General features: G+C 42.3%; 1 protein-coding gene across 1 annotated transcript in view; it reads left to right on the top strand.

The window, feature by feature from the left end:
• Positions 1 to 731: 731 nt before the first annotated feature.
• Positions 732 to 27,117, top strand: part of LOC112255023 (alpha-1-syntrophin) — a 67,156-nt gene continuing 40,770 nt past the window's right edge. The window contains exons 1-2 of the mRNA XM_024428054.2: positions 732 to 1,096; positions 20,501 to 20,686. Of these exons, the coding sequence (XP_024283822.1) occupies positions 814 to 1,096; positions 20,501 to 20,686 (469 nt within the window). The 5' untranslated portion in view covers positions 732 to 813. The remainder of the gene's footprint in view (positions 1,097 to 20,500; positions 20,687 to 27,117) is intronic.

The following is a 27,117-nucleotide window of genomic DNA, read 5'->3' as shown; positions in this document are numbered from 1 at the left end:
CTGAGGGGCATGGTGAGCGACTCGGTAAAGAGAAGCATGAGGACACACTCTCCTGAAGGAAGGGGATATTATATAACCTAGCAACCTCATCAAGTGGTTTGGGCATAATGGTTAAGGTGTTGGCTGACAATTTTTATTTCACTAGTCAAGTCAAGAACACATTTTTATTTACAATGACGGCCTATCCCGGCCAAACCCTAACGACTATGGGCCTCCCGGCTGGCTGTGATACAGCATGGAATCGAACCAGGGTTTATAGTGATGCCTCTAGCACTGAGATGCAGTGCCTTAGACACCTGCGCCACTCGGGAGCCACAATTGCTGGACTGGTGTCCGAATCCCGATTGTGGCTACCCCGAATTCGCTACAATATCAATATTTTTTATCAGAGAACACATCAAACCTAAACCATGGTCAATAATATTAAAATATAAGATTAAAATATTTGACCAATCAAAAACATCGTTAGGAGTAGTTTGATTTGGTAGGCTACTGCAGCCTTTGATTCATGTTAAATCGGGATGTCTGTTAATAGAATGATTTCTAACACTTTATTGTGGTTTTTATGAAGAAATATGAAAGTCCAGGACAAATTAACTATTTTCATCGTCAAAAAAAAATGTTGGCCCCACTGCACCAACTTTGTTCATTTAATGAAAATAATTGTGCTCAATTAACTTTCGAGTATGATATTGCAAAACATCTTGGAATAGAAGAGAGAGTTGGAGGAGGGGGCTGGGTCTCCTGCCTTACCCCTATCTCTTTACACGACTGCCAACCCGTCTATAGAGTTATTCCAGGAATGTGTTGAACATGGCTGCCGCGATGAAGGCACAGAAAACTGGACTGTTGGAACTTCGAGTTACCGTGGACCGTTGGATCCGTGTATTAGCCACACTTACGGAGGAGACTTTAACCGTGAGCCCCGGAGAGGTCGCCGAAGAACCAGTGAAACCCAACCCAACTCCCGCCGGTGACATTAATGGAGACCCAGCCAACCTCAGCTCCTTTCCCGTCCCAGAAACGATCACCAACGTTAAGCGCACGGTGAGAGTTACAAAGCAAGATGTGGGAGGACTTGGAATTAGTATTAAAGGTAAGTCCAACATGGCGCTAATAAACAACACTCTAAAACGTGTATTTGGTCCCTTTCCTAAATGTAACTATGTAAACTACCCGACACTTGGATTAGAATGACCTAAAAGTAAATGCTGAGCCTACTAAAATTATCCCTCACCGAAGACTTCAACTCTTCAAAGGTCAGTCATTGGGGTGAAGGTTTTCGTGCTGTATGTATTGCACTAGATAGACTACGCCTATTTATCAAAGTTATAACAGCTGAAACCTATTGAAAGAACACATCACAAACTGTTCTCACCAAGACCAGCCATATCAGTTCATCATGAAAGTATCCCAATAACCCGTGCAACGTTGCAAGCAACTGTACTTATTTCGACATTTTATTTTGATGACCTGATTCTCTCTGTAAACACGTTATATGACAGAGTAAAGATCGACTCCCAGGAACGTTCGAAGTTGGTAAGGATGCAATGGTAACTTTTAGTGAAAGCTAGTCTATCTGCCATGCAGTCATGGCATATAGTAAACTCTTCATATAGAAATAAAAGCTGATGTTATGCAAGCACCACTGTGAAACAGTTCCATGATGTCATGGGAGTGAAATGTCTAATGTAGTCCTGTGGGAATTTGGAGCCTGAAATCCATACCAAAAGCTGACATTTAAGATGATATGGCAGTCTACTACATCAAACAAGTAGGCTAAGGTCCATATGTCGTATTGAATTAGAAAATCTATTTATTACATGATTTTTCTTTCAAATACTGTGTTTACAAGTTATTATTCCCAACATCAAAATGTCTCCGAATAGTCCATTGTCTTTTTCAAGTATTCCTCAATCAAAGTTATGGCTCAAACTTGTGATTGGGAGGCAATGATCTACCTGCTTACTGCGTCGTCGAAATCGAAAATAAAATAAATAAAAACATTTGAGACACACCCTTTTCATGTAGGCTACTGGATCATCTATTGGGGCACCATTGGAAATGAGATCCTGCTCTCAATTGGGCTCCCCTGATTCAATACAAGTTAAGAAAACATCTGTATATATATATTTTTAAACTGTAGCGTGCACATGCAATTGGATACATTGATGAAACATGCTTGTAGGAAGAGCAAGACTTTTGAGGTCTCAAGCAGAAAATACAGTATTTCTAAGAATACTACTCTACTCTTGTTTGAGCTTGAGAGGGTGTGTGTGTGTGTGTGTGAAGGGGGTGAGGGGAGTTCAACCCCTTCAAAATCACTTGATCTAGAGAATAACATTCCTGTGCTCAGATATGTTTAGTAGCGCCCAGGCTGATAAACTATTTTCCTCCACAAGCTTCTGCCCACCTGTAAGAACAGGCAGCTGCCACTCAGATCTCCCAACATGGTGTCTCAGATCTCCCAACATGGTGTGGTGGCCTATAGCCTCAGCTGTCACTCAGATCTCCCAACATGGTTTGGTGGCCTATAGCCTCAGCTGCCACTCAGATCTCCCAACATGGTGTCTCAGATCTCCCAACATGGTGTGGTGGCCTATAGCCTCAGCTGTCACTCAGATCTCCCAACATGGTGTGGTGGCCTATAGCCTCAGCTGTCACTCAGATCTCCCAACATGGTGTGATGGCCTATAGCCTCAGCTGTCACTCAGATCTCCCAACATGGTGTGGTGGGCTATAGCCTCAGCTGTCACTCAGATCTCCCAACATGCTGTCACTCAGATCTCCCAACATGGTGTGGTGGCCTATAGCCTCAGCTGTCACTCAGATCTCCCAACATGGTGTGGTGGCCTATAGCCTCAGCTGTCACTCAGATCTCCCAACATGGTGTGATGGCCTATAGCCTCAGCTGTCACTCAGATCTCCCAACATGGTGTGGTGGGCTATAGCCTCAGCTGTCACTCAGATCTCCCAACATGCTGTCACTCAGATCTCCCAACATGGTGTGGTGGCCTATAGCCTCAGCTGTCACTCAGATCTCCCAACATGGTGTGGTGGCCTATAGCCTCAGCTGTCACTCAGATCTCCCAACATGCTGTCACTCAGATCTCCCAACATGGTGTGGTGGCCTATAGCCTCAGCTGTCACTCAGATCTCCCAACATGGTGTGGTACCTATAGCCTCAGCTGTCACTCAGATCTCCCAACATGCTGTCACTCAGATCTCCCAACATGGTGTGGTGGGCTATAGCCTCAGCTGTCACTCAGATCTCCCAACATGCTGTCACTCAGATCTCCCAACATGGTGTGGTGGGCTATAGCCTCAGCTGTCACTCAGATCTCCCAACATGGTGTGATGGCCCATAGCCTCAGCTGTCACTCAGATCTCCCAACATGGTGTGGTGGGCTATAGCCTCAGCTGTCACTCAGATCTCCCAACATGCTGTCACTCAGATCTCCCAACATGGTGTGGTGGCCTATAGCCTCAGCTGTCACTCAGATCTCCCGACATGGTGTGGTGGCCTATAGCCTCAGCTGTCACTCAGATCTCCCGACATGGTGTGGTGGCCTATAGCCTCAGCTGTCTCTCAGATCTCCCAACATGGTGTGGTGGCCTATAGCCTCAGCTGTCACTCAGATCTCCCAACATGGTGTGGTGGGCTATAGCCTCAGCTGTCACTCAGATCTCCCAACATGGTGTGGTGGCCTATAGCCTCGCATTCCTTTTGATGTTTAAAACAGCAGCAGAGCTGGTTAGTAAAATACCTCTCAGTCTAGTCAATGACACACACATTAACATATGCACTATACACACACATACACACATACACTATAGATATGTGGTAGAGTAGGGGCCTGAGGGCACACAGTGTGTTGTGAAATCTGCAAATGTATTGTAATGTTTTTAAAATTGTATAAACTTCTATCATATAAAATAAGGCACCGTCATCAAACATCAATGGCTTTGTTTATCATGGCTGTTGTGAATAATGCTTATCATGGAGAGACGCTATGGCAGGGAGCTGGGCGATATGTGCAGAAATCCATATTGCGATAAATTACCTGAATTGATGCGATAACTGTAAATAGAATGAAAAGTTTATAACATTCATTTGCACCACAGTTTATTTTATATATATATATATATTTTACTCTTTAAACTACTACTGTCATCCAGGACCTCTATCAGGTGGTGTCAGAGGAAGAGACAAAAAATGACCAAAGACTCCAACCATCCAATCCATAGACTGTTCGCTCTGCTACCGTCTCACAAACGGTACCAGAGCATTGGCTCTTAGACCAACAGGCTCAGAGACAGCTTCTACCCCTAAGCCATAAGACAGCTAAATAGCCAGACTGCTAAGTAGTCAATTAATGGTACCGGAATGATCTGCACTGACCCTACACACACTCACTAGACTATATATAGACACTAAATTGACTCTGCCCAAAAGACTTGAAAATGTCTTTCTAACAATAATCAACAACCATCTTGACAGAGCTTGAAGAATCTGTTTAAATAATAATGGGAAAATATTGTACAATCCAGGTGTGGAAAGCTCTTAGAGACTTACCCAGAAAGAGTCACAGCTGTAATCACTGCCGAAGGTGATTTTAACATGTATTGATTCTGGGGGTTGAATACTTCTCTAATCAAGATACTGTATATTAGTGGTTTATTTTTTATTAATAAAAAAAAAATGTTAGAATTTTTCTTCCACTTTGACAGAGTATTTTGTGTAGATAATTCACCAAAAAAAACGACAATTAAATCAATTTTAATCCCACTTAGTAACACAACAAAATGTGGAAAAAGTCAAGGGGTGTGAATACGTTCTGAAGGCACGGTACATACAGTTGAAGTTTACATACACCTTAGCCAAATACATTTAAATGACATTTTTCACAATTCCTGACATTTAATCCTAGTAGAAATTCCCTGTCTTAGGTCGGTTAGGATCACCACTTCATTTTAATAATGTGAAATGTCAGAATAATCACATTCCCAGTGTTTCAGAAGTTTACATACACTCAATTAGTATTTGGTAGCATTGCCTTTAAATTGTTTAACTTGGGTCAAATGTTTCGGGTAGCCTTCCACAAGCTTCCCACAATAATTTGGGTGAGAGGACATTTCTCCAAAAAGTACAATCTTTGTCCGCATGTGCAGTTGCAAACCGTAGTCTGGCTTTTTTATGGCAGTTTTGGAGCAGTGGCTTCTTCCTTGCTGAGTGGCCTTTCAGGTTATGTCAATATAGTACCACTTACATATCTGTTCAATCTACCCCTGGAATGTAAGGAATTTCTGAACATCGGGAAATCAGCATTTGTCCTACCAATTTTTAAAAGGGGGAGATCAAACTGTTTTAAATAATTATAGGCCAATCTCAAAGCTGTCATCCCTGGTGAAAATACTGGAAACCCTTGTGAGGGAACAGCTAAAAGAGTTTTTATTTACTAACTCTATTTTTTATCAATGTACCAATCGGGCTTCAGGAAGAAGCATAGCACAATTACAGCAGACATGAAGGTTTTAAATGATATCACTGAAGCCCTTGACAAAAAACAGCACTGTGCCTCACTTTTTATTGATCTCGCTAAGGCTTTTGATACAGTTGATCATGCTATACTAAGGCAGAGAGTGTAGGTCTTTCAGAGCATGCAGTTGCATGGTTTGCTAACTATCTGTCTGATAGAACTCAGTGCACTCAATTTGATGGGCTTATGTCTGTTAAATTGGCTGTCTTTAATGGTGTGCCCCAAGGCTCTGCTCTGTACTTGGTCCTCTCTTATTTACAATGTATATAAATTATTTAGACAAACATTTCCAAAATGCGCAACTTCATTTTTATGCTGATGATATTGTTATTTACTGTTGTGCCTCGTCTCTTACAAAAGCTTTCCAGAACTTGCAAACTGCTTTTTATACTGTTCAACATACCTTGTGTCAATTGAAGCTTATCCTCAATACTGACAACTAAAATAATGGTGTTTTCTAAAGCAAGAAATATACCCCTGAACCTTTCACCTTTAATTACCTGTCAGGGCAAGGAGATTAAGGTTGTAACCTCATAAATATCTTGTCATTTTAATTGATGACGGCCTGTCTTTTAAATTGCATATTCAACAACTTACAAAAAAAATTGAAGATGAAATTGGGATTTCATTTTAGCAATAAGGCCTGTTATTCTTTTGAAGCCAGGAGGAGGCCAGTATCAGCTACATTTATGCCTTTACTAGACTATGGGGATATTTTATATATGAATGCTTCCGCTCAGTGTTTGAGATCAATTGGCACCCTTTACCATGGCACTTTTAGATTTATTTTAAACTGCAAAACCATTACGCACCACTGAACTTTGTATACCAGGGTTGGCTGGCCTTCTCTAGTCACTCGTAGGCTCAGGCACTGGTATACTTTTCTTTAGAAAGCCATTTTGGGTTTACTACCTTTTTTATTGTTCAGAGATGTGGTGGGTACTTTTCTTCGTTCGCTGGACTTTATCCTGCTAACTGTTCCAAATGTCCGAACTGAATTTGGTAAAAGGGCTTTTATGTACTCTGCGCCATCGTCTTGGAACGCCTTACAAAATACTTTTAAACTGGAAGAACTTGTCCCGATTGGTGTTTTTAAATCACTGATGAATGATCTTGAGACTGATTCCCTGACCTGTCAATGTTTTTAATTTGCTGTTTTTGATTTTGTTATACTCTTGTGAATTCTATGGTGTTGACTAGAATACTTGCAGTTTTTCATGTTGTTTGTCTGTAATTTTTGTAATGACTTGGTGCTGCCTATCTTGGCCAGGACTCTGTGTGGAGTGGTTGAAAAACGAGTTATGTAAACTTCCGACTTCAACTGTATATACCTCAAATACTTCGTACCTCTGCACATTTATCTGGTACTAGTACTCTCTGTACAGTGCATTCGCAAAGTATTCAGACCCCTTGACCTTTCCACATTTGTTATGTTACTGCCTTATTCTAAACTGTATTAAATCATTTTCCCCCTCATCAATCTACATACAATACCCAATAATGACAAAGCAAAACCTGGTCTTTAGAAATGTCTGCAAATGTGTTAAAAAAACAACTGAAATGTCACATTTCCATGGGTTTTGAGACCCTTTACTCAGTACTTTGTTGAAGTACCTTTGGCAGCGATTACAGACTCAAATCTTTTTGGGTATGGCACTACAAGATTGGCACACCTGTATTTGGTGAGTTTCTCCCATTCTTCTCTGCAGATCCTCTCAAGCTCTGTCAGGTTGGATGGGGAGCGTCACTGCACAGCTATTTTCAGGTCTCTCCAAAGATGTTAAGTCGGGCTCTGGCTGGGCCACTCAAGGACATTGAGACTTGTCCCGAAACCTCTTCTACGTTGTCTTGGCTGTGTGCTTAGGGTCATTGTCCTGTTGAAAGGTGAACCTTCACCCCCAGTCTGAGGTCCTGAGCTCTGGAGCAGGTTTTCATCAAGGATCTCTCTGTACTTTGCTCCGTTAATCTTTCCCTGGATTCTGACTAGTCTCCCAGTCCCTGCCGCTGAAAAACATTCCCACAGCACGATGCTGCCACAACCATGCTTCACCTTAGGGATGGTGCCAGGTTTCCTCCAGACGCGACGTTTGGCTTTCAGGCCAAGTAGTTCAATCTTGGTTTCATCAGACCAGAGAATCTCTTGGCAAACATCAAGCGAGCTGTCATATGCCTTTTGCTGAGGAGTGGCTTCCCGTCTGGCCACTCTACCATAAAGGCCTGATTGGTGGAATGCTGCAGAGATGGTGATACTTCTGAAGGTTCTCCCATCTCCACAGGGGAACTTTGGAGCTCTGTCACAGTGACCATTGGGTTCTTGGTCACCTCCCTGACCAAGACCCTTCTCCCCCAATTGCTCAGTTTGGCTGGGTGGCCAGCTCTAGGAAGAGTCTTGGTGGTGTGCGTAAAGATAGGCAGAGGGCACCAGAGAGGGAGAGTGGAAGCAGGCGTGATACAAAGAGTGCTCTCGGCGGCTCTCGCAAAGCTACATTTCAGGCCGGCTAGGCTTGAGCCCTAAAGTTTGACTTGACACCTATGCTGTGGGTAGAAGTAGACCAGTGTGTAGAAATTTGTGCACAACTCAGATGTTCAGCTCATGCAACAATTCACATGTTAAACGGTCAATAAGCTTTAATAAGGGGCGGCAGGTAGCCTAGTGGTTAGTTCGAGTATTGGGCCAGTACCCGAAAGGTTGCTAGATCGAATCCCCAAACTGACAAGGTAAATATCTGTCGTTCTGTCCCCGAACAAGGCCGTTAACCCACTGTTCCTAGGCCGTCATTGTAACTAAGAATTTGTTCATAACTGACTTTCCTGGTTAAATACACTGCTCAAAAAATTAAGGGAACACTTAAACAACACAATGTAACTCCAAGTCAATCACACTTCTGTGAAATCAAACTGTCCACTTAGGAAGCAACACTGATTGACAATACATTTCACATGCTGTTGTGCAAATGGAATAGACAACAGGTGGAAATTATAGGCAATTAGCAAGACACCCCCAATAAAGGAGTGGTTCTGCAGGTGGTGACCGCAGACCACTTCTCAGTTCCTATGCTTCCTGGCTGATGTTTTGGTCACTTTTGAATGCTGGTGGTGCTTTCACTCTAGTGGTAGCATGAGACGGAGTCTACAACCCACACAAGTGGCTCAGGTAGTGCAGCTCATCCAGGATGGCACATCAATGCAAGCTGTGGCAAGAAGGTTTGCTGTTTCTGTCAGCGTAGTGTCCAAAGCATGGAGGCGCTACCAGGAGACAGGCCAGTACATCAGGAGACGTGCAGGAGGCCGTAGGAGGGCAACAACCCAGCAGCAGGACCGCTACCTCCGCCTTTGTGCAAGGAGGAGCAGGAGGAGCACTGCCAGAGCACTGTGTCTGCTCAAACGGTCAGAAACAGACTCCATGAGGGTAGTATGAGGGCCTGACGTCCACATGTGGGTGTTGTGCTTACAGCCCAACACTGTGCAGGACGTTTGGCATTTGCCAGAGAACACCAAGATTGGCAAATTCGCCACTGGCGCCCTGTGCTCTTCACAGATGAAAGCAGGTTCACACTGAGCACATGTGACAGACGTGACAGAGTCTGGAGATGCCGTGGAGAACGTTCTGCTGCCTGCAACATCCTCCAGCATAACCGGTTTGGCGGTGGGTCAGACATGGTGTAGGGTGGCATTTCTTTGGGGGGCCGCACAGCCCTCCATGTGCTCGCCAGAGGTAGCCTGACTGCCATTAGGTACCGAGATGAGATCCTCAGACCCCTTGTGAGACCATATGCTGATGCGGTTTGCCCTGGGTTTCTCCTAATGCAAGACAATGCTAGACCTCATGTGGCTGGAGTGTGTCAGCAGTTCCTGCAAGAGGAAGACATTGATGCTATGGACTGGCCCGCCCGTTCCCCAGACCTGAATCCAATTGAGCACATCTGGGACATCATGTCTCGCTCCATCCACCAACGCCACGTTGCACCACAGACTGTCCAGGAGTTGGCGGATGCTTTAGTCCAGGTCTGGGAGGAGATCCCTCAGGAGACCATCTGCCACCTCATCAGGAGCATGCCCAGGCGTTGTAGGGAAGTCACACAGGCACGTGGAGGCCACACACACTACTGAGCCTCATTTTGACTTGTTTTAAGGACATTACATCAAAGTTGGATCAGCCTGTAGTGTGGTTTGCCACTTTAATTTTGAGTGTGACTCCAAACCCAGACCTCCATGGGTTGATAAATTTGATTTCCATTGATCATTTTTGTGTGATTTTGAATGTGCTGACAACAACTATGTAAAGAAAAAAGTATTTAATAAGAATATATCATTCATTCAGATCTAGGATGTGTTATTTTAGTGTTCCCTTTATTTTTTTGAGCAGTGTATATATATTTTTAAATAAGCATTGGTTGTATCCCTCAGGGCAGACAAAGTGAAACATGCCAATTATAAATCTCCTTAGATAATTTAGTCAGAATCAATAAAATGTTTTGCGTTCCTCATTGAATTGTTAGTCAAACCGTCTATTCACACTGTGGGAACAAAGGAGTGATGTCCTCCTGAAAGGTTGTAGTTTGCCCAGATACAGGGACAAGACTCTACAGCTGACTTAAGGGAAATTCTGAAGAGCACTCGTCTGGTGGTTTATACTGTACTATGCAGATGATACTGTAGTATGTTAGCGTGTCCGTCCAGGGGTTTTGGCAGCCGTCCCAGCCAGTTAAGCATTATATGGGTGAAAGTGTACTGACCAGGTCCTGGGGTGATTATTGGCATCCAATGGCTTGTCTTTGCACTGTCCTGGGGGCAGGGTAAGAGGTCCAGAGTGTTTTGTGTAATACAGTGAAAGAAGCTTACGTGATAATTGGCTATAGTTTCTCTGGTACAAATGCTCAATGAAAAAGCTTAAGATATTATTTTAAGATTCACGGTGTGGGCCCTTGGACCTTTGAGACTTATACGGTTAAGAGGTGGCTCAAGTCTGTGCATAAAATATTCAGAGACATTTATTGTCCTCTAGACTCTCACATGCAAGCTTTACGAAAGATCTATGTTAATGTAGGCCTCAGCATTACAAAAGATCTATGTTAATGTAGGCCTCAGCATTACAAAGATCTGAGTTATTAATGTACGCCTCAGCATGACAAACGATTTATGTTAATGTAGGCCTCAGCATTACAAAAGATCTGAGTTAATGTAGGCCTCAGCATTACAAAAGATCTGAGTTAATGTAGGCCTCAGCATTACAAAGATCTGAGTTAATGTAGGCCTCAGCATTACAAAGATCTGAGTTAATGTAGGCCTCAGCATTACAAAGATCTGAGTTAATGTAGGCCTCAGCATTACAAAGATCTGAGTTAATGTAGGCCTCAGGAGCTGAATTCCTAACAAAGGCTGAATTCCAAACATCAAACATATCAGGTCCTGCTCCAGGTGTTTGAAACAAGAGTCAATGTGTCAAATGTGAGTTGTAATTCAAAAAACATGTAATATGTCCTTTTAAGTGTGATTCTTCTCCCTTATAACTAATATGACGCATGGTCAAATAAATAGCGTGGAAATTATAATGTTCAAATCAGAACAATAACATCTGATTTATATTTCTTTGGTGAAAATCACATTCAATAAACTCCTTGGGGTATGAATGCTTGCTATTTAAGTATTGCGCAATATTCAGTGTGATTTCTTTGTTTAGAATTTCACATTCAACTTGATTGCCAAGAATGTAGTCAATGAAATATTGCCCCAGAAGCTTATGATTGGTTCATGATCTAATCTAAAAGTCTATTTGGGGTTTGTTCCTTGGTGATTTCTATTTGATCACCTGGTGATGTTACAGTCTGGATACATTTTTCTGCAATTTCTGTTTTTATCAGTTGAATCACTGAGGATATTTTTTCCCGCTGTCTCTCGCCTCAAATGCCTCTCACACAATTCATCAGAGGGCAGAATCTCAACTTGGTGGGCATTATTTCTGCACCTCAATCACAGAACAAACAAACATCAAATGTCACTCTAGCGTGCACCGCTAGACCTAGACAGACATAAAAGGCATAGATCATGTTGACAGCGGAGGGAGTCGCCGTCTGTGCCGATACCGCTGGGATTGAGATGCATGGGCGAGGTGTATCAACCCCAGCATTTTTTACTGAAGGCACCTGGCTCTAGTCTCAGAAAGACAATGCACAATGTAAATCTGTGGAAGCGCCCGTATGAGCCAACCTGTGAAAGATATATTCTGAATTAATTTGATTTAATCCTCTTTCTGTACATTTCTCAGCCGCTTTAAGGCCGAGACCTAACTGGGCTTCACATTATTGACAATATTTACCAGGAAAGGGCCCCTTGCAAGTAGCAGATTCATCAGTCTATGAACTGAGCTCCATTATCCTGTTAGAGAGTAGAGACTGCAGCGGGGCAAAGTGGATGACTGGTGTCCTCGTATGTTCTAAAACTGCAGTAAAAACTTATCCCTTGCTCAGCTTTTCGAAAGAACTGCTTGAGCACAACTTTGCCTTCAGAAAGTATTCAAACCCCTTGACTAAATCCACATTTTGTTGGGTTACAGACTGAATTCAAAATGGATGAAATATATTTTTTGCCCACCCATCTACACACAATACCCCATAATGACAAAGTAAAAACATGTTTTAGAAATGTTTGCAAATGTATTATATTTAATTTACATAAGTATTCCCACTCCTGAGTCAATGCTTCGTAGAAGCACCTTCAGCGGAGATCACAGCTGGGAGTTTTTCTGGATATGTCCCTAAGAGCTTTCCACACCTGGATTGTGCAACATTTGCCCATTTTATTATTTTCCAAACTCTTCAATCTCTGTTAAATTGGTTGTTGATCATCGCTAGACAATCATTTTCAGATCTTGCCATAGATTTTCAAGCAGTCAATGAGCAAAAGCGCCCTCTTTGGCCTTGTGGGTGGAATGTTATTTATATTTTTCCGAATGTAATAATTAATAAAGATTATTTAGAAAACCTGATGAAATTGTGGTATTTCTATGTCAAACAGTTTTGTTATATTTCAGTCTTATGCGATGTATACAAAGTGTAATAGTGGGATGCAAACTCAAAATTGAATAAATGTCAACTCAATATGTTTGTTTCTCTCTGGCAACTGAGTTAGGAAGAACGCCTGTATTTTTTTTAGTGACTGGGTGTATTGGCACACCATCCAAAGTGTAATTAATAACTTCACCATGCTCAAAGGGATATTCAATGTCTGTTAATTTTATTTTTACCCATCTACCAATAGGTGCCCTTCTTTGCGAGGCATTGGAAAACCTCCCTGGTCTTTGTGGTTGAATCTGTGTTTGAAATTCACTGCTTGACTGAGGGACCTCACAGATAATTGAGATCAGGTAGTCATTCAAAAATCATGTTAAACACTATTATTGCACACAGTGAGTCAATGCAACTTATGTGACTTGTTAAGCACATGTTTTTCTCCTGAACTTATTTAGCCTTGCCATAAGAAAGGGGTTGAATACTTGACTCAAGACATTTCAGCTTTTCATTTTTAATGAATTTGTAAATATTTAGAAAAACATAATTCCCCTTTGACATTATGGGGTATTGGGTACAGGCCAGTGACCAAAAAATATATATTTAATCAATTTTAAATTCAGGCTGTAACACAACAAAATGTGGAATTAGTCAAGGGGTGTGAATAGTTTCTGAAGTGCCCACCTGAATTATTGGCACCCTTGGTAAATATTAACAAAAAAGGCTGTGAAAAATGTCATTGTTGTTTGTCAGCTTGATCTGACACTCCAAATATCACATGACTTTAAAATTTTAAGTTACAATTGTTCAAATAAAATACAATTGTCATTAATAAATAATTATTTAGTTCAAAAACATGCATGTCACAATTATTGGCACTCCTGCGTTTTGTACTTTGTGCCCCCCTCCCTCTGCCAAGATAACAGCTCTGAGTCGTCTCCTATAATGTTTGATGAGGTGGGAGAATACACCCTCCTTCTGCCAAGATAACAGCTCTGAGTCGTCTCCTATAATGTTTGATGAGGTGGGAGAATACACCCTCCTTCTGCCAAGATAACAGCTCTGAGTCGTCTCCTATAATGTTTGATGAGGTGGGAGAATACACCCTCCTTCTGCCAAGATAACAGCTCTGAGTCGTCTCCTATAATGTTTGATGAGGTGGGAGAATACACCCTCCCTCTGCCAAGATAACAGCTCTGAGTCGTCTCCTATAATGTTTGATGAGGTGGGAGAATACACCCTCCCTCTGCCAAGATAACAGCTCTGAGTCGTCTCCTATAATGTTTGATGAGGTGGGAGAACACATATAAAGAGATTTGAGACCATCCTCCATAGAGAACCTCTAGATCCTTCAGAGTCCTTGGTACTGCTGAAATTGTTGCAACCCCTATTACTAGCCTGTTCAACCTCTATTTCATATCATCTGAGATTCCCAAAGATTGGAAAGCTGCCACGGTCATCCCCCTCTTCAAAGGGGAGACACTCTAGACCCAAACTGCTAAAGACCAACAGTTGAAGTCGGAAGTTTACATACACCTTAGCCAAATACATTTAAACTCAGTTTTTCACAATTCCTGACATTTAATCCTAGTAAAAATTCCCTGTCTTAGGTCAGTTAGGATCACCACTTAATTTTAAGAATGTGAAATGTCAGAATAATAGGAGAGAGAATTATTTATTTAAACCTTTATTTCTTTCATCACATTCCCAGTGGGTCAGAGGTTTACATACACTAAATCAGTATTTGGTAGCATTGCCTTTAAATTGTTTAACTTGGGTCAAACGTTTCGAGTAGCCTTCCACAAGCTTCCCACGATAAGTTGGGTGAATTTTGGCCCATTCCTCCTGACAGAGCTGGTGTAACTGAGTCTGGTTTGTAGGCCTCCTTGCTCGCACACTCTTTTTAAGTTCTGCCCACACATTTTCTATAGGATTGAGGTCAGGGCTTTGTGATGGCCACTCCAATGCCTTGACTTTGTTGTCCTTAAGCCATTTTGCCACAACGTTGGAAGTATGCTTGGGGTCATTGTCCATTTGGAGGACCCATTTGCGACCAAGCTTTAACTTCCTGACTGATGTCTTGAGATGTTGCGTCAATATATCCACATAATATTACTCCTCATGATGTCATCTATTTTGTGAAGTGCACCAGTCTCTCCTGCTGCAAAGCATCCCCACAACATGATGCTGCCACACCCGTGCTTCACGGTTGGGATGGTGTTCTTCGGCTTGCAAGCCTCCCCCTTTTTCCTCCAAACATGACGATGGTCATTATGGCCAAACAGTTCTATTTTTGTTTCATCAGACCAGAGGACATTTCTCCAAAAAGTACGATCTTTGTCCCCATGTGCAGTTGCAAACCGTAGTCTGGCATTTTTATGTCGGGTTTGGAGCAGTTGCTTCTTCCTTGCTGAGCGGCCTTTCAGGTTATGTCGATTATAGGACTCGTTATACTGTGGCTATAGATACTTTTGTACCTGCTTCCTCCAGCAACTTCACAAGGACCCTTGCAGAAGTTCTGGGATTGATTTGCAGTTTTCGCACCAAAGTACGTTCATCTCTAGGAGACAGAACGCGTCTCCTTCCTGAGCGGTATGACGGCTGCGTGGACCCATGGTGTTTATACTTGCGTACTATTGTTTGTACAGATGAGCGTGGTACCTTCAGGCATTTGGATATTTCTCCCAAGGATGAACCAGTCTTGTGGAGGTCTACCATTTTTTTCTGAGGTCTTGGCTGATTTCTTTTGATTTTCCCATGATGTCAAGCAAAGAGGCACTGAGTTTGAAGGTAGGCCTTGAAATACATCCACAGGTACACCTCAAATTGACTCAAATGATGTCAATTTGCCTATCAGAAGCTTCTAAAGCTATGACATCATTTTCTTTAATTTTCCAAGCTGTTTAAAGGCACAGTCAACTTAATTGAATTTGATTTGACCTAAGTGTATGTAAACCTATGACTTCAACTGTATATCTATCCTACCCTGCCTTTATAAGGTCTTTGAAAGCCAAGTTAACAAACAGATCACCGACCATTTCGAATCCCACCGTACCTTCTCCGCTATGCAATCTGGTTTCTGAGCTGGTCATGGGTGCACCTCAGCCACGCTCAAGGTTGTAAACGGTATCATAACTGCCATCGATAAGAGACAATACTGTGCAGCTGTATTCATCGACCTAGCCAAGGATTTCGATTTTGTCAATCACCACATTCTTATCGGCAGACTCAACAGCCTAGCTTTCTCAAATGACTGCCTCGCCTGGTTCACCAACTACTTCTCTGATAGAGTTCAGTGTGTCAAATCGGAGGGCCTGTTGTCCGGACCTCTGGCAGTCTCTATGGGGGTGTCACAGGGTTCAATTCTCGGGCCGACTCTCTTCTCTGTATACATCAATGATGTTGCTCTTGCTGCTGCTGATTCTCTGGTCCACCTCTACGCAGATGACACCATTCTGTATACCTCTGGCCCTCCTTTGGACACTGTGTTAACTAACCTCCAGACGAGCTTCAATGCCATACAACTCTCCTTCCGTGGCCTCCAACTGCTCTTAAATGCAAGTAAAACTAAATGCATGCTCTTCAACCGATCGCTGCCCACACCTGCCCGGCCGTCCAGTATCACTACTCTGGATAGTTCTGGCTTAGAATATGTGGACAACTACAAATACCTAGGTGTCTGGTTAGACTGTAAACTCTCCTTCCAGAGTCACATTAAGCATCTCCAATCCAAAATTAAATCTAGAATCGGCTTCCTATTTCGCAACAAAGCATCCTTCACTCATGCTGCCAAACACCCTCGTAAAACTGACTATCCTCCCGATCCTTGACTTCGGCGATTTACAAAATAGCCTCCAACACTCTTCTCAGCAAACTGAATGTAGTCTATCTATTACAGTGCCACCTGTTTTTTCACCAAAGCCCCATATACTACCCACCACTGCGACTTGAATGCTCTTGTTGGCTGGCCCTCACTTCATATTCATCGCCAAACCCACTGGCTCCAGGTCATCTATAAGTCTTTGCTTGATAAAGCCCTGCCTTATCTCACCTCACTGGTCACCATACCAGCACCCACCTGTAGCACGCACTACAGCAGGTATATTTCACAGGTCACCCCCAAAGCCAATTCCTCTTTTGGCCGCCTTTCCTTCCAGTTCTCTGCTGCCAATGACTGGAACAAACTGCAAAAATCACTGAAGCTGGAGACTCATATCTCCCTCGCTCACTAACTTTAAGCACCAGGCGTCAGAGCAGCTCACAGATCACTGCACCTGTGCATAGCCCATTTGTAAATAGCCCATCCAACTACCTCATCCCCATACTGTTATTTATGTTGCTCCTTTGCACCTCAGTATCTTTACTTGCACAATCATCTTCTGCACATCTATCACTCTTATTTAATTGCTATATTTGAATTATTCTGCCACTATGGCCTATTTATTGCCTTACCTCCCTTATCCTACCTCATTCCCACACTGTATTATGGACTGTATGTTTGTTTATTCCATGTGTAACTCTGTTTTGTTTGTGACACTCTGCTTTGCTTTATCTTGGCCAGGTCGCAGTTGTAAATGAGAACTTGTTCTCAACTGGCCTACCTGGTTAAATAAAGGTGAAATAAATAAAACATATACTCACTTGTGGACTCCTCTTAAGCTTACCCCGCACATTTTCAATGGGGTTTAGGTCAGGGGACTGGGATGGCCATTGCAAAAGCTAGATTATAGGGTCAGTAGTTTTGGAGACTTGGTGACCCCAAGATGTAATCAACTTCTCCAATTCTCCAACTGTGATCTTTGGAGATTGTTTTGCCACTTGAACCCTCCTTCTCATTGTGCGTGGAGGCAAAATACTCTTCATCACAGCTCTAGTTGTTTTAAATGTCTTCATTATTGCCCTCATAGTGGAGATGGCAATTTTCAGGCGTGTTGCTATCTCTATATAGCCATTGCCTGATTTGTGAAGGTCAACAACATTTAGTCTCCTTTCACTTGTGTGTTCCCATGTTGATGGATGACTAAGGGAGTTTAGTGTGTCACCTCATATTTATACCCCAGTGAAACAGGAAGTCATGGATTACCACTTAAGATTTCCTAATACTCAGATGAACTTTAAATAGTAAAATATTAATCATTAATCAGAATATACATCAATTAGATTTTGTTCATAAGAATTTCTAGGTTGCCAATCATTTATTTTAACAATTTGAAAGATTACATTTTTTCACAGCCTTTTTTGTTCATACTGTATTTACCTATGGTGCCAATATTTCAGGAGGGCACAGTATATATTGTTAGTATGCACAGTGGGGAGAACAAGTATTTGATCCACTGCCGATTTTGCAGATTTTCCTACTTACAAAGCATGTAGAGGTCTGTAATTTTTATCATAGGTACACGTCAACTGTGAGAGACGGAATCTAAAACAAAAATCCAGAAAATCACATTGTATGATTTTTAAGTAATTAATTTGCATTTTATTGCATGACATAAGTATTTGATACATCAGAAAAGTAGAACTTAATTTTTGGTATAGAAACCTTTGTTTGCAATTACAGAGTTCATACGTTTCCTGTAGTTCTTGACCAGGTTTGCACACACTGCAGCAGGGATTTGGGCCTTTTACAGACCTTTTCCAGATCCTTCAGGTTTCGGGGCTGTCGCTGGGCAATACGGACTTTCAGCTCCCTCCAAAGATTTTCTATTAGGTTCAAGTCTGGAGACTGGCTAGGCCACTCCAGGACCTTGAGACGCTTCTTACGGAGCCACTCCTTAGTTGCCCTGGCTGTGTGTTTCGGGTCATTGTCATGCTGGAAGACCCCGCCACGAACCATCTTCAATGCTCTTACTGAGGGAAGGAGGTTGTTGGCCAAGATCTCGCGATACATGGCCCCATCCATCCTCCCCTCAATACGGTGCAGTCGTCCTGTCCCCTTTGCAGAAAAGCATCCCCAAATAATGATGTTTCCCCCTCCATGCTTCACGGTTGGGATGGTGTTCTTGGGGTTGTACTCATCCTTCTTCTTCCCCCAAACAAGGCGAGTGGAGTTTAGACCAAAAAGCTCTATTTTTGTCTCATCAGACCACATGACCTTCTCCCATTCCTCCTCTGGATCATCCAGATGGTCATTGGCAAACTTAAGACGGGCCTGGACATGCGCTGGCTTGAGCAGGGGGACCTTGCGTGCACTGCAGGATTTTAATCCATGACGGTGTAGTGTGTTACTAATGGTTTTCTTTGAGACTGTGTAGTTTTTGGTTGATCCCTCACCTTCCTCATGATCATTGATGCCCCACGAGGTGAGATCTTGCATGGAGCCCCAGACCGAGGGTGATTGACCGTCATCTTGAACTTCTTCCATTTTCGAATAATTGCGCCAACAGTTGTTGCCTACTCACCAAGCTGCTTGCCTATGGTCCTGTAGCCCATTCCAGCCTTGTGCAGGTCTACAATTTTATCACTGATATCCTTACACAGCTCTCTGAAGAAGGAAACACTGCCGATTTAGCAGGTTATCAAATACTTGTTCTCCTCACTGTATGTGTTGGGCTTTATAAATAGTTTATTTGTATGTGTTGGGTTGTAGTTGAGATGATTCTTTACACAGTTAAGTGTATTTGTCCAGGCTTTAATTGTTCCTAGACGACCCCCCCCTTCATTCTCACTGTGGATAATTCTAATGGTATAATTTTGAACAGGAAGTGTATCCACTGGAGTATTGGGAGAGAGTCAGGTGTCCAACATCTTTTCTGCAGCTGTGCTGCCAGTAGTAATCATCATTAAATAACATAGTAGAATCAAAGCATTTGAATATTTACATTCATGCACATTGAAATTCATTTTGAACACTTTGTGCTAGAAACATTTAACTGCAGGGCATCCCACATCATATGAAGGAATGTGCCTACCTTATTTAGCAGACACAGTCAACAGTTGGGAGTAGGGGCCAATTTAATCGTAAAATGTTTTCTTGCTGTTAAATACAGTCTGTGAACAAACTTAAAATGCATATGTTGATGGTTGGAATTACAGGATGCCAAGGTCCTATTTTTCCATATTCTGTTCCATCACTTAGATCTGTGGACCATCCTTTTTTTAATGACTAGCTTGTTTATATATATATATAATCCTTTTTGGGAGCCCAGGTAATTGTCCTTTTTGGGAGCCCAGATAATTTATTTATAAATCCCATCATTGGATGGTTCGGTACATATGAAAAGCATTTTCTCAATCACAAATATGAATATCACTTTGAACTGTCCATAAATAAAGATCCCTGTAAACAGTAGTGTCGTTTCAAGCGATTTATTATAGGTAGCTAGAAGGAGAACAGCATCTCATCTTCCCATTCTGCAGCATAAATTTGACAGACCACCTACTGTCACAGTGGAGCACAAGTGAAACATGAAAACTACTTTGAAATCCCGGCACCGGGTTTTTTTTTTCCTGACTGGAACAGCTGGATCAAATGTAAAACGGGAAATAGAGTTCTGATTGTGTTCTCCACTGTACAATATCGAGCATGTGAGCTCAGAGATGTGAAATTGTGCACTAAAATCAAATTATGGAATTTTCACAATGCCCTCAAATGACATCATTTCTAAGCATTCCAAAGAAGCATGTTGACTGGTTCCCTCCTTTAGTGTTATATCAAGGATCCAAAATCTAACCTTACCAACATATTATTGCAGATCATTTGATGATGTATTTAGTTGTTGTATAATGAAAGGTTTGGAAAAACAGGAAAAAACCTTTTCATGTCACCTTTAAGCCCTAGGAAAAAGCCTATGCCTATTCCTGTAACCCACCATATTTCATATTCACATCCCTTCTCCATTAAGAGAGGGGCACACACTTAGACTGGTAACCATCTGGTTTATACTTTGTATGAGAAGCGTACCAGGTTCCTTTTAGATGAACTGAACCGATGCCATATGCTTTACTTTGCAGGTGGGAAAGAGAATAAAATGCCTATTCTCATCTCGAAGATCTTCAAAGGGTTGGCTGCTGACCAGACGGAGGCCCTGTACGTGGGTGACGCCATCCTTTCGGTCAACGGCTCTGACCTCCGGGAGGCCACACACGATGATGCCGTGCAGGCTCTAAAGAAGACGGGCAAGGAGGTCATCCTAGAGGGTAAGCACCACCAGGACATTTCTGCCAGGCCGGGGTTCCAAGAAATGTTCTAGCATGACCAAGTCGATTATCGACCAAAAGGTCGCTGGTGTAGAGGTTCAAACCCAGCATTGCATTCCATGAGGTAGATTGCTTCTCCTTCAGTGGATTAGAAGCAAGATGAACTGTGAGTAAGTGAACAGTAAGTAACTTTGGATAGAAGTAGAGAACAACTGCCAAGAAATAGAAATGTCTCACCTCGAGGAAAAGCCTCTTAGCACACTGAGATCGAGCCGGCGCTGTAGAGGGGGGGTTACAGATGTAGGATCTTCATTTGATCACCCTGTTTGTTGCAGGATGACTTGTAGTGTTACATTTTGTAGTGTATTTGAGGTTTTAAAAGGCTTCTGAAGTTTGTAAATGTCATATTTATCAACCCCTAGAAAAATGTCCATGAATTATAATCCACATTATAATTCACATTTTCTGTTGCTGCAGGATTAATTTCAAATTAAAATCCTACATCTGTATCAGAGTCGATCCTATTTAACCAAAAATAATGGCTGCAGCAAATCCCATCAGAACCCATCAAACGCCCCATTGAAACTAGCTAAAATGAGAACTTCTGGGCTGCCGGTCGGCACTGCAGGGGATCAATGTGGAGAAAGTCCTGGAGGTGGTCATGTAGGTTCACTGCTCTCTGTCTGTCAGCCAGGCCAGGCAGCTCCAGCAGCAGGCGAAGGGAAACGGACAGTGTTGAATTGGAGACGAGGTCTTTAACTGAGATCAATAGAAGGCTTGCATGTTGTCCATCGATTGCATCACAGGTGTTCTGTGACTCCCAATATTTTATGTGCGTAATGAATGTGCACATCATTGGATTGGTCTGTTATTCTACCCTCTACAAAAGGGACTTATGCTGTGCTCTAGAAGGAAGCACAATATCCACAGTGAATTTCTGTAGCATTAAGTTAGGCTGTTGCCCACCAACTTCTCCAGTACTGTCCAGATGGCCCTCTGAGACATGCATACAGTAGACGGATACACAAGTTTATTAATGTGAGGCGGGTTAGCTTGCTGGCACACAACTCCACAGCGCTCCACAGCCAGCTAGGCAAGGGAAATCCCTCTAAATCCCTCTGCCCTGTCAACACCGTAGCAGAAAAGGATCAGGCAGCTCATCCAACAGACCTGTGATCCATAATGTCAGAAATCATTTCATGGGTTACTCATCCTGAGGAGCGGATTTGGCAGGAAACAAGTCGAGAGGCTTTGGGACTTTGCTGAGGGGGAGGTTATTGAGAGGCTTCTGTTGTGTCTAGGAGTTGCTCCAACAGTTTATAAACAACCGCGCTAAGCCTGAGGTAGTTTGGTTGTCTGATCTCAAGGCAACATGGCATTGTATTCACTACTTTGTCCATAGTGACACCTGTGATAACCTTATGACTTCCAGAACTTGGAAAAGAGAAGTAGTCTCACACTGTCTCTGTGCTCCTGTCTTAGCAACTTAGTTGAAGATGTGTGAGTATTTTTCTTTATTTTCTATTGAAAATTGATTGCATTTTGAATCTTGATATGTGTTGGCTTCCATTGCACACACAACATTTTTCTTGAGGCAAGTGGAAGTTCGGTAGCCGAAGTCTACGCCCGTTCATCGGTGATTGGTTAACAGTAGGGGTGGGAAATATGGACGGGATTCTTCAATGAAGTGTTTGCTGTCATTCAACGAGAAAGACGAGAGTGCAGCCAATGATGTATATAAACCCTGGATTGTTGATGTTATGTATTGAGATGCTTTGAAGCCACCAGTCAGCCATGTTGGCACTCCTCAGAAAAGCAGTCTTCCGTAGGAATGAATGGAATTCTACAGTATTTTATAGAAATGTTTGAAGGACAAAATTACATGTATTGAAATGTTTTTTTGATTGTGGTGGGGACAATAACATTAGTACTTTCTAAAATATATGTGTGTGTGTGTGTGTGTGTGTGTGTGTGTGTGTGTGCCTGTATATTCAACACACAGTTGAAGTCGGAAGTTTACATACACCTTAGCCAAATACATTTAAACTCAGTTCTTCACAATTCCTGACATTTAATCCTAGTAAAAATTCCCTGTCTTAGGTCAGTTAGGATAACCACTTTATTTTAATAGTGTGAAATGTCAGAATAATAGTAGAGAGAATGATTTACTTCAGCTTTTATTTCTTTCATCACATTCCCAGTGGGTCAGAAGTTTACATACACTCAATTTGTATTTAGTAGCATTGCCTTTAAATTGTTTAACTTGGGTCAAATGTTTTGGGTAGCCTTCCACAAGCTTCCCACAATAAGTTGGGTGAATTTTGGCCCATTACTCCTGACAGAGCTGGTGTAACTGAGTCAGGTTTGTAGACCTCCTTGCTCGCAGACACTTTTTTCTAGTTCTACCCACACATTTTCTATAGGATTTGTGGGCTTTGTGATGGCCACTCCATTAACTTGACTTTGTTGTCCTTAAGCCATTTTGCCACAACTTTGGAAGTATGTTTGGGGTCATTGTCATTTTGGAAGACCCATTTGCAACCAAGCTTTAACTGATGTCTTGAGATGTTGCTTATAATTTTATAATTAATTAATTTTATAATTTTCATGCCTCATGATGCCATCTATTTTGTGAAGTGCAACAGTCCCTCCTGCAGCAAAGCACCCCCACAACATGATGCTGCCACCCCCGTGCTTCACGGATGGGATGGTGCATTTTGTCTTGCAAGCCTCCCTCTTTTTCCTCCAAACATGACTATGGTCATTATGGCCAAACAGTTCTATTTTTGTTTCATCAGACCAGAGGACATTTCTCCAAGAAGTACCATCTTTGTCCCCATGTGCCGTTGCAAACCGTAGTCTGGCTTTAAGGCAGTTTTGGAGCAGTGGCTTCTTCCTTGCTGAGCAGCCTTTCAGGTTATGTTGATATAGGACTCGTTTTACTGTGGATAAAGATACTTTTGTACCGGTTTCCTCCAGCATCTTCACAGGGTCATTTACTGTTGTTCTGGGATTGATTTGCACTTTTCTCACCAAAGTATGTTCATCTCTAGGAGACAGAACGCGTTTCCTTCCTGAGCGGTATGACAGCTGTGTGGACCCATGGTGTTTATACTTGCATACTATTGTTTGTACAGATGAGCGTGGTACCTCCAGGCGTTTAGAAATTGCTCCCAAGGATGAACCAGACTTGTGGAGGTCTACAATTTGTTTTCTGAGGTCTTGGCTGATTTCTTTTGATTTTCCCATGATGTCAAGCAAGGAGGCACTGAGTTTGAAGGTAGGCCTTGAAATACAGCCACAGGTACACCTCCAATTGACTCAAATTATGTCAATTTGCCTATCAGAAGCTTCTAAAGCCATGACATAATTTTCTGGAATTTTCCAAGCTGTTTAAAGGCACAGTCAACTTAGTGTATGTAAACTTCTGACCCACTGGAATTGTGATACAGTGAAATAATCTGTCTGTAAACAATTTTTGGAAAAATTACTTGTCATGCACAAAGTAGATGTCCTAACCGACTTGCCAAAACTATAGTTTGTTAACAAGATATTTGTGGAGTGGTTGAAAAACGAGTTTTGATGACTCCAACGTAAGTGTATGTAAGCTTCTGACTTCAACTGTATACACACATACACAGTGCATTCGGGAAATTACTCAGACGCCTTGACTTTTTCCACATTTTGTTATGTTTTGCCTCATTCTATAATTGAAAAAATATATATGTTTTGCTCTATTCATCTTTCCCTCGGCCCTGACTAGTCTCCCAGTCCATGCCGCTGAAAAACATCCCCACAACATCATGTTGCCACCATCATGCTTTACAGTCCTCCAGACGTGGCGCTTGGCATTCAGGCCAAAGATGGTCTGAGAGTCTTTAGGTGCCTTTTGGCAAACTCCAAGCGGGCTGTGACGTGCCTTTTTACTGAGGAGTGTCTTCCGTCTGGCCACTCTACCATAATGGCCTGATTGGTGGGGGGCTGCAGAGATGGTTGTCCTTTTGGAATGTTCTCCCACCTCCACAGAGTAACTCTGGAGCTCTGTCAGAGTAACCATTGGGCTCTTGGTCACCTCCCTGACAAAGGACCTTCTCCCACGATTGCTCAGTTTGTCCAGGAGACCAGCTCTTGGAAGAGTCTTGGTGGTTCCAAACTTCTTCCATTTAAGAATGATGGAGGCCACTGTGTTCTTAGGGACCTTCAATTCTGCAGAAATGTTTTGGTACCCTTTCCCAGATCTGTGCCTCGACACAATCCTGTCTCGGAGCTCTACGGACAATTCCTTCGACCTCATGGCTTGGTTTTTGCACTGTCAATTGTGTGACCTTATATAGACAGGTGTGTGCCTTTCCAAATCATGTCCAATCAATTGAATTATCACAGGTGGACTCCAATCAAGTTGTAGAAACATCTCAAGGATGATCAATGGAAATAAGATATACCTGAGCTCAATTTTCTAGTCTCAATGCAAAGGGACTGAATACTTATGTAAATAAGGTATTTCTGTTTTTTATTTTAAAAAATGTAAACAAACAAACAAAACGTTGTTTTTTTGTCATTGTGAGGTATTGTGTGTAGATTGAGTTCTATTTTTTAAAATTCAATTTTAGAATTGGGCTGTATAACGTAACAAAATGTGGAAAAAGTCAAGGGTTCTGAATACTTTCTGAATGCTGTGTGTGTGTGTGTGTGTGTGTGTGTGTGTGTGTGTGTGTGTTTAATACAATTTACAATTCTGCATTAATGTGTCTCTAATAGAATACATGTGGGAAAATCAAATGTAGACGTTTATAAATGCTTCTCTATAACTTACAAAGTATTTGTTACAAAGGTGGGGGAGTGGCAAGATGGAGGCGTGTGGTTTCAAAACAGCGCTCCCTGTCAGTCATCAAATGTACATTGTATATACAGTAGTATGTGGACACCCCTTCAAATTAGTCGTAGTCTTTTAAGGGAGTGTGCGAGAGCACTCATTTGGTTTGCCTGGCCGAGTTCTAGCTTCTAGCTAGGGGCCAGCTGAACTGAAGCATGCTGACGGCTTAAAGAGAGAGACATTGCAGCAGCAGGTAGGCCTATAAAATATGAGATTAGACAAATAACTAGGTAGCCAATTCAAGACACACTACATGGCCAAAGTATGTGATCAGCTAGGAGCAACAAAGGCTCAGCCTTGAAGTGATAGGCCACTCAAGTTCACAGAATGGGACCGTCGAGTGCTGAAGTGTGTAGCGTGTAAAAATTTCTGTCCTCGGTTACAACACTCACTACCGAGTTCCAAACTGCCTCTGAAAGCAACATCAGCACAATAACTGTTCATCGGGAGCTTCATGAAATGGGTTTCCATGGCTGTGCAGCTGAACACAAGCCTAAGATCACCATGTGCAATACCAAACTTCAGCTGGAGTGGTGTAAAGCTCGCCGCCACTCTGGAGCAGTGGAAACGTGTTCTCTGGAGTGATGAATTACGCTTCACCATCTGGCATTCTGAAGGACAAATCTGGGTTTGGTGGATGCCAGGAGAATGCTACCTGTCCGAATGCATAGTGCCAACTGTAAAGTTTGGTGGAGGATGAATAATGGTTTGGGGCTGTATTTCATGGTTCGGGCTTGGCTCCTTAGTTCTAGTGAAGGGAAATTTTAACGCATACAGACATTCTAGACAATTCCTGTTTCAGCATGACAATGCCCCCGTGCAAGGTCCGTACAGAAAAGGTTTGTTGAGATTTGTGTGGAAGAACTTGACTGGCCTGCACAAAGCCCTGACCTCAACCCCATTGAAAACTTTTGGGATGAATTGTAACGCCAACTGCGAGCCAGGCCTAATTCACCCAAAATGACTTGAATGGGATTTTTGCCATAAATGCAAAAATCTTAGCATTAGGAAACAGTGCCAGGGAACTAAAGCAAAGCATACCTTGTCCATTGACTGCTTTCAGGGTAATGAAACCAATAAGTCATTTTGTAATTTGGGGGAACTATCCCTTTAAGTTACAACAGATATCCCTCGAGCCTGTGGTATGTTACTTTAGATTATTGCACTTTATGTTCATAATAATATTGAATGATAGTGCAGGGCATAATGGACATGAACATATTTAAGAAGTGTAGAGGGAAAGGCTCTTCAGTATTCCTGGCATCCCTCCAATGGAATAATCAATCTCCAACTGGGTGACACAAACACCTGAGAAGGTCAGATACATATAACAGAAAAACATCACCGCTTAAATTGTAAAACTGCAGCAGGCTTTCATTTCTTATCTGAGCTTACTGTGTGTGTGCGTGTGTGACAGAGAGAGGGAGTGAACAAGATAGAGAAGGTGGGCTGCACCTGATATGGTCATACTTTACATAATGTGTCTGTACCTGTCAAAAGTTTGGGCACACCTACTCATTCAAGGTTTTTTCTTTATTTTTGTAACTATTTTTTACAT

Source organism: Oncorhynchus tshawytscha, linkage group LG07 (assembly GCF_018296145.1).
Source record: "Oncorhynchus tshawytscha isolate Ot180627B linkage group LG07, Otsh_v2.0, whole genome shotgun sequence".
In the NCBI taxonomy this organism is placed as follows: domain Eukaryota; kingdom Metazoa; phylum Chordata; class Actinopteri; order Salmoniformes; family Salmonidae; genus Oncorhynchus; species Oncorhynchus tshawytscha.
This window is presented reverse-complemented; position numbering and strand designations above follow the sequence as displayed.